The sequence below is a fragment of the Notothenia coriiceps genome, unplaced genomic scaffold, assembly GCF_000735185.1.
Source record: "Notothenia coriiceps isolate Sejong01 unplaced genomic scaffold, NC01 NC01_scaffold00026319, whole genome shotgun sequence".
Taxonomy (NCBI): Eukaryota; Metazoa; Chordata; class Actinopteri; order Perciformes; family Nototheniidae; genus Notothenia; species Notothenia coriiceps.
In genome coordinates, this window is record NW_011359020.1 from 73,142 (window position 1) to 82,390 (window position 9,249).

The window sequence follows — 9,249 nt, forward strand, 5'->3', positions numbered from 1 at the left end:
CACACACACACACACACACACACACACACACACACACACACACACACACACACACACACACACACTAATTTCTAACAGACCAGGGTTGGGACAGGGGTAAGATATCAGCTCCATTTTTCTTCTCTGTAAAAGGGAGTAGGGTTAAGATCTTTGGAGATCCCAACAAAGACAAGGAAAGAAAGAAAGGAAATCCTCTGGACAAACATGTATAATGTTGCTACACTCTCTATGCTAAAAAATATTTAACATCTCCTTTTCCCTCTTCTATCAAGTGACTAAGATGACTAACAGTCGGTCTGAATACCAGTTAGACCAGACCTGGTTTCTCTCAAGAATATCAGGTTTATTCCATTTTTAAAAAGGAACATTTTGTTTATTACAAACTCAGGAGTCCTCTGACAAAGGAATTCCCTCATCCCACATTTAAGGCCTTGTCTTTAACCTCCTTCAATGTCAATGCTAAGGGCTTGCTAAATAGCCTTGGTATATAACTGTGTGAGTAACACATACAGCCACTGCTCTAATATAAAGATTAGTGCAGTGGCTGTTCGGAACAGGCCAATAGCTTGGCTTCTAGTTTTGATTATCTGCCAAACAACTTTACATTCACACTGCGCTTCCTTGGGTCCAGAGCAATACATCTACTGTAGCATGACATAGCTGCATCGCCCAGCAGAGCATAAGAATAGATCTCAAGAGCTTGCGCTTAACACTGCACTTCCTTGGGTGCCGAGTAATGCAGCCGCACAGCGGGCAGTCAAACCGAACATCATTATTAAGAAATAGAAAGGACCGTTATACAAACAGATACTCCTTTAACTTTAACTTAAGGCATTAAGACTTATTGTATAGTTAGGACGTGAGAAAAGGTCCACAGCTGGACTCACATTAGGCATCTTTAACCAGCGAGCCCCAGAGACATTTCAGACTTAAAGAATCCCTCCCAGTAAAATAAGCCTCAAGGCTCAGAATTGCATAGTTATGTTGGAGAAAAGGTCATCAAGTCACTGTTTACTCATCTCGAGAAACTAAACAACTAAGTGGACAGTGGATTCAAGACATTGAATGCTAGCGTTGCCTCCTTCTTTGACACTCTTTAGCTCCTATCCCCTGGTACAAGCTCACCTCCCCCACACTGCTGTGTGTTGCATAAGAGCAGACATGCATTACAAATACCTGCATAGACAGCAGAACAGTAATTACAGCTGTGTGTCTGAACCTCTGATACAGACCCACACACAGACACACCTTGGCTCCTCATCCCCTGGAGACACATCACTAACATGTGAAAGCACCGCACTAGTGATGTTGATGAGAGTTACACAATGTAACAACGTATGGCATCGCTAGTGGAATTTGTTTTGTTTTATAAATTAAATGTTAATATAAAGAAAAACATCAGGGTATATGCAGGAACCCTGAAGTCAAATGGAAGACCTTTTAAGACCCTTTCCATACATTTGAAGACCTCATCGTCACTTGGAGTTCTAACCGGTTACATTGGCGACACACTTTACCTCACATTTACTATATACAGTATTGATTGTCCTTCCTCCTTATCTTCCAACCATTTGGACGCAGACGATGTTGTTTAACAACCGGCGTAAACTGACCTTCGCGCTCTATCAAGCAGTGAGCGTGCGATGTCCTGTTCAGATGACGTCAAATCCAACGGGATGCCATAAATAAACTACACAGAATCACACGACATACCTACGCAATGATTACATTCAGGCAGACTGTAGAATACAACCTCTTTGGACCATTTATATACTTATTGAAAACAAGCTACAAAATGTAATACCTTGGAAAATGCACTTTAATACTTCATTTTCGCTAAATAGATTTATCAACTTTTAATACTTTTTAAGACCCAGCGGACACCCTGAACACTTTACAAAACATTTTGACTCTTGATTTCTTGTCATGGGAAGCTTGCAAAACTGTGAATATTCTTGTTGGGAAACACACCTTTCCTCTCCCCAGTGAAGGACACTACATCGTCTCGGTCCTTGTACTCCATGGCTTCCTTCTCCAGGTATTTGAGAAGGCCATCCCTGCTGAAAGTTCCTGTCTCTTGCTTGGTCGTCTGGTCCTTCTGACGCATGCCCGCTGGGAGAAGAGCATTCTGAGGAGAGGAGACAAGGACACATATTAAACCTGTCACCAGATGAAGACTTCAATGCACTCAATATAGAGCATAGACTGTATAAACAGCTTTCTAAATGGGTAAAGGGTTAATGTAAAATGTGGGTTTTTAAGCTGTTTATGTATCTATATGTCTTCAATATGAGTAGAAAATATCCATTGTTGCAATTACATTCATTGTTAACACTGTGAATTGCAACCATGCTGCCCAATTCAGCTCATGTCAGTAGTAGTATAACTCAAACCGTATAGCAAACATTATAAAATAATAAAAAGTAATTATTTAGGTGAGTCAAAACTTGGGGGAAGATACGTGAAAACTTCAGAGCTTTTTTCTGTGAAACTACTTTTTATTAATATGTTCCCACTATAGCTGACTGTTTCCTGTGGGCCACGAGGGGAGGTTTATTTCACTCGGCTTAGATGGAATTTAAATAAAACGCCCAGGCGTCTGGGGGGATTTCATTATACTCTCTTTAGCTCTACTCACAAATAAACACACAAACACTTGGCAGCCTGCAGACAGAGCTGCTGCAGCTGAGAGATGTTTCCAGCATAGAGGCTGGGGACAGGGACGTGTGCAGAGGAGAAATCCACCCTCGATTTGAAGATGTGATGTTCAATGAAACTGTGAGGATGTGATATAATATGTATGTTGATAGACTTATTCTCATTATCATTTCTAGCTACTCACCAATGTCCACTTTCTACAGCTCACTACACTCAACCGGCCTAAACTAGTTTGTACCAGGTAAAACTAGGTGTATTTTTTAAGAAAACTATCTGTGTACCTTATTTGAGAAAATGAATTGCAAATATATTTTTGGACTGCATACATTTCCCATGATTCCCTTTGCCACAGAACTCCCTCCCACTAAAGTGTCCCCCTCACTGTGTGCTGACCTCAGGGTCCATCTCCTCGAGGGCTGTCTCCAGCTGTTTGAGCTCCTCCGCCGACAGGTTGTTGAGGATCTCATCTTCGTCGAGATCCTTGTACTTTTCCAGGTCCTTCTTGAATGACAACGCCATGGTGCGGGCTAAATCTTGCTTTGCAACACTGAACAGCAGACCACAGCCACAATGTTTCCTCTCGAGCTCACGGCTCCGGACCAGGGCGAGGCTACCTGTAGACCAACACACACATACACATTATGATGATGGGGCTTAACATGGGCTTCATTTAGCTGACTTAAACAATGTAACCTAATTATATCCAAACAGAGAGCAATGTTGATCTCCTCCCTGTGAAACAATAGTCGATCAGCAGCTGGGTTGGGTAATGGAGCCTTGCAATGATGCAACACACACACACACACACACACACACACACACACACACACACACACACACACACACACACACACACACACAGCTGGAACAAAGGAAGAACTTTCTCAGGCTCAGAAAATCATCAGACCACTCCCACGGGAATCAGCAACAACTTTGTGGTACTTTGGAAAACATTAACAACTTAAAAGAAGAAGCTTATCCTACGTGGGTCAGGGCTTCGTGGAGTAAACTGTAAGTAGATAAGTTAAGATTAAATAAAGCTGAGATAAGTGGAAGAGTGAGAGATTCAGTGTGCACCCTGTCAAACAAAATGAGGAGGCTCCAGCTCCCTCTCCCACGCCACAGTCCCAACACTCAATGACCTCATGACTCCACAGATGGTTTTATTCCTAATCACACACGCTTCACTTTACACACACACTTCATCTTAGACCACGCTGTCCCAAATATAATCAAGGCAAAAATAAACACTTCTTTTAAGAAAGACAAAGCTTTGTTTTACATTTCAGTTAGTCGACACTTTAATCCAAAGTGTAACTACATACAAGGCAGAGGAATAGTGCACCTCCTATTCACGTCTAGTGAGAAATACAGCAACATCTTTACATTCTGTAACAGCAGAAAGAATAACCTGTGCTTCCAAGGATTCTTTCAACGTTCAGTGCCATTTCCCCGGAGCTGCCCGAGTGGTTTCTTTTCTGAGTTCAGAGGAATTCCCTGAGAGTCTGTTCACTGCTCCACAATCCAGCCTCTGTCCTGGACTAATTCTCCCCCTCATCTCCTCCATTAGACCACTGCAGCAGCTACACACATATATTTCTGAAATGGTTATGAGAGTCATAGCAGGGGCAATTGCAAGCCTGCGAGACAGCAGATGAAGCTGGGCTCAAATGTCAGTGCTGATTACTTTAATCAAACCTTATGATATAATGTGCAACAATAATAATGTCACCCAAATGTTCCACCAGTAATGTAATCAGATAGAGAGTCAGTACAGTACAGTAAGCACAGCACAACTGGGAGGAAGGAGAGCATGGTGCTTCTGAGTGGGATACAAATGTGAAAAATAACTTTTTAACTGAGCATTATATTTGATGGATTAAACGTATCCCATGAATCCGAAACACATGAAAATCATTATGCGTCCACAAAAGCAGTCTTCTGTACTGTGATCGTGGAACAGTGCCAGGAATCGGTTAGCATGACGTCATTCAAAGCCATTGCTCGCATGATTTGGAAAGAAGGAGTTTTGATCATCTTTCATAATCAACACTCAGATGTTCCAGGGACAGGGACAACCCAGGGAGACTTTAATTATCTGAACATTATGACATTTTCCTCCACACCAGTTTAATCTTTGCTAGCCACTGAGAACATAGGAAAAGCAGAAGTTTGAGTCTGACTTCTTTGGCCTAATTTTAATGTAACTTAACCTCATATTGAGCAGAGGGCACAATGAGATGACAACTCTGCTGATGGCAGTCTGGGACAAGTGTTAGATGACACACATGCACATAATGCTCTTATGACAAGGTCAGCTCAAAGTAACACCGTTAACCATCTTATCCTGCTTTCCACTTCCCTGACATAACTCAACGCATTTAAAATGCACCTTTAACAGTAAGGTCCAGTACATTTGAGCGTGCACACAGAAGAGTAATGGAGCATGCAGACAGGGGTAATGATGGCTATGGGTGGGCTGAGGCTGCTGTGGATACACTGAGAGGATCCATTAGTCCGGTCTGATTGATTCCTTTCTCCTTCTCAGCTAATCCTTCAGGACAACAACAGATGGCTCTGAGCCAATAATACACTCACCTTTCACTTACATAAATTGACCAGTTCACTCAGGTACTGTTTGGATAACATAAACATTTTAGTAAGGATTGCAACCTGGCTAATTTAAGTAACACTTTAAGATGCATGATCCCATTTACAAAGTTAAATCAAGCCTTTACAGAAAAATCTCATCTACTGTTTGTCTGCATAAAGAACAAATAAACTGCAATTGTATCCTTGATTGTGCATAGCCTGTTATAAAGTTAAACTATAAGTATGAATCAAAATATGTTTCTTTCCTGGGCAAATTATTGGCAATGTTCATTAAGAAATAAAGTCACAGAATAGGCCTATGATTTTGTTTTTTAATCCTCATTTTGATGTCAATTTCCATGATTAACACATAGCTAAAGAATGCAAGTGCATTAGTTTGTAAAAGACTATCGTAAAAAACGAAACTTAAAATATATATATAATTATTTCTCTATTGGTATTGAGTTTAATTTGGCTCAATAAAAAAATGTCGGAAGAAATATGAAATGGTTTATTCAATGAGTATTGGGTTTTATAATGAAACCAGCATCAAGCCAAAGTGAGTACACTTTAATAAATTATTCTTTATTGCATGATATCTCATAATCACAATATTCAAATAAGTAATTGCATATTTTTTATTATATCATGTAACCCTATTAAGTAAATTAAAAGAGGAGAAAAAGACATACTACATTTATCTCCATCAAGTATAGCTTTTGCTACCAATATCCAGGTTGTTTTAGATCCCTGAGGCAGAAGCTGTAGGAAAAATTACTCGCAGATCAGAGATGTACAGGAAGCCCTAACTGGTTATTATTATATTATTATAGAGCACCGCCCAGTCAACCCACAAAAAGACTATAGTTGGAATGGCCCAGCTCTGCTACCCATGGGACAAGAGTCTGCACTTCCTCCTACCACCTACCTACTCTACACTTTAATTCTCCACCATTCTGTCTCTCCTCCCTGTTGTAACTTAGTTCTCCTCAATCCTTTTAATCATCCCCCCCACTGAGGTGCCTGGAAGTGTCAGAAATGATAGAGGACACATGGAGAGAGAAATATAGCAACAGAGGGTCTAATCACACCGTCCCTATGGTATGTTCACTATAATACATGAACAAGTAAAAACAATAAGAACATATAGGTGTCCCTAAAAGTACAAGTGTTTACATATCAGTGGACATTTTTGTATTTTACGTGTGGTAATATAAACACATGTCAGAAAAAGAAAACAACAATCATTCATGTAGTTAATTCACTTAAGCATGTTGTGTCCCTCCAACTTGTGTATAAGGGCCAGACAGGAAGTGGGGTGTTTCTCAAACAAACACACACTATTAGCAAACTACACCGTTTCAATGACACACTCCAGACACACACCATTAATACATAATGAGAACACATTTTAAGTTGTGCCTTGACTCATCTTGAGAAGGTCTTGCCCTGACTTGACTATGAATGATGCCGTCCAAGAACAGTGACCCCTTTTTTACGCATTTGTAAAAAATGTAAAGACAGATGTTAATCGCTACTGTGACTGTAGAACATCCATAACATTCATCTGGCTGCAACTTAAAAATTATGTATCTAATATATCATATTCCAATCACTTGTATATAGACTCTTATTGCACTATTTCACTATTTATTTTGTATTTACTTGCACTATTTTTCAGTTGTATTGTGTTGCACTGTTGGTGGAGCCTGTGACCTAAGATTTTCATCGACATAACTACACTGTAGCTATGTAGTATGACAAATAAAAGCCTTGAATAACATCAAGGGTGAAACAACGCACACATAGCCAGGTTTCACTCACACAGTGAAAGGTAAGCAGGAAACAAAATCCTGTGTGATGAGCCTGTTTATCTGCAATACTGCAGTGCAGTGTTGTAGGCACTGGCAGTATCAACACAAATGCCATCTCAGCAGTCACTAGGACATTCCTCAGTTACCTGCTGCACCCCTTCAGCAGGGCAACCTAGCTTCAGGCTTCCAAAAGCAGACGTCCTCCTTAAGACTTGGACCACACCCTTCATTCACCATTGAGCCCTGCTGGTCAAACTAACTTTGTGAACTCACAAATACACATCCATGTTAGCTTCGACACAAAGAATGTGCCTGTGGTAGACTCAGTGACACATGTACAAAGACCTTGCACCTATCAAACAAGAAGAACTGCTGCTAAAGCCACATCCTTTTACCTCACCGTCCACACTGGTGTGAGTCACCCCACCAAAACTACGTCCTTAAAAAAGACTGAAACTCTTGTCTTAGTAAAGCAGACAATCGAGGTATTGATGTCCTGGCTGTCAACGCATTCAGGCGGACAGGGAGGGGCTGAGACGCATTTTTCTTATATTGTTCTTACAATTTGGCACAGTATTACACAACAAAACAAGAACTAGCAGATCATTCGAGGATACTTTATACTGCATAGCACCAACATATCATACCGTACTACTTATATTATATTCACGTCAATGTCTTTCTTTGGTGGTAAATTAACAGCCCTAACTGATATACAATAATGGTTTCATCCATCTCTTGTGGACAAATCGTAACGGTGTTAGCTAACTCGATCTTGACATGTTTATGATTACAACACTTACAGTAAGCGTGTTGATAGTGATTAACATCGCCAGGTAAAACACAACACACGTTAACTGTTAAGCAGTTTATTTGAATACAGTTTGGTAACTTAGCTACATTTGAGTTGGATGCAGTAACACCATGCGAAACAGCCCTATGACATGTAGCAGCTAACAGGCTAACAGTGGACTCAAGTTGATAGCCGTTTAGCTAAACCAGCACAAGTGACAGTATGTTGAACAGTACGGTTAGCAAGTTCGCTGAATTCACATACTAACTCTAACCCCGCGAAGTATTTATTTTCTTACCTGAGGCTAATGGGACCAAACAAAAAAATCTCCAAATATCGCCAATCTTCCCAATGAAAGCGATGTCTCCAGTGCTTGATTTCTCACTCAGCCCAAGGGCGGTAACACAGGAAAGGAGAACCAGAGCACGTCGAGTGACGTCTGAATTACCCAATAGGCAGAGATTATTTTGGGTGGTAACCAATAGCGTACATTGTCCCGCCCTTTTGCACCGAAACGGACAAATTAGATGAGAGATCGGAAATATAATAAAGTTTCCAAAGTGCAATACTTTATTACTTTTACTTACATTTTCCCTTTATTCATATCCAGTTATCAAAGCACGAAAGGCTTTAGAAATATATATTAAAAAAGATAACATTATTTTAAAAAAATTAATTCATTAATCATTATTACAATGACTTACATAATCAATTATATGACCACGAGAAGCAGTTATAGGCCCATGAAAAAACTGGTAGGTGGACCTTGAGTTAAGAAATTTAATTTTGCCCCACCTACTAAACATTACACTATTATGAGATGAGATGGGTGCAACCTAAAAGTAAGGCTTACAGAACATTTCATTTTTATCAGAATAAACCAACAGCCCACTTAAAATAGAGGAATAAGATAAGATATACTTTATTGATCCCAAATTATAATAATATGTACAGTTTTGTGATATATGGTATAGCCCAAAATTACATTTTGCACGAACAACCGACCCCCATTGTTATATTGAAAAGGAGTACAAAGAAAGGTTGAGTGTATTAAGTTTATTTTCTTACGGCAAAATGTTAATGTTTGAAGTGAAGTCTGTTCATGCATAAAAAAAGATGCAAAGCATTTTCCATAGTGCCAAGAAGTGAACCACAAATACCAAAGACCAGACCGACAATATAAACACATGCAAAACTAGAGCATTTCTATCTCTTTTTGTCGTTCGCTACCTCTTTCAAAAAAATATACAGTGTCCAGTACACTATAAAACTTAAATTAACTTTGATTTAACACTAGTGATGTTGAAATATCAAGATAGAGGGCTGCTCGTTCTTTTCTTTTTTTCACAATAGAGGAGATAGGATGTCTTGTGCCCAGACAGTTCACATACT

The 9,249-nt window shown here is 39.8% G+C and overlaps 1 protein-coding gene across 1 annotated transcript in view; it reads right to left on the bottom strand.

Moving 5' to 3' along the window:
• tmod2 (tropomodulin 2) overlaps positions 1–8,264 on the bottom strand; it is a 17,190-nt gene extending 8,926 nt beyond the window's left edge. The window contains exons 1-3 of the mRNA XM_010784288.1: positions 8,156–8,264; positions 3,052–3,272; positions 1,972–2,128 (exon numbers count right to left, since the gene is read on the bottom strand). Of these exons, the coding sequence (XP_010782590.1) occupies positions 1,972–2,128; positions 3,052–3,177 (283 nt within the window). The 5' untranslated portion in view covers positions 3,178–3,272; positions 8,156–8,264. The remainder of the gene's footprint in view (positions 1–1,971; positions 2,129–3,051; positions 3,273–8,155) is intronic.
• Between the last annotated feature and the right edge of the window lie 985 nt (positions 8,265–9,249).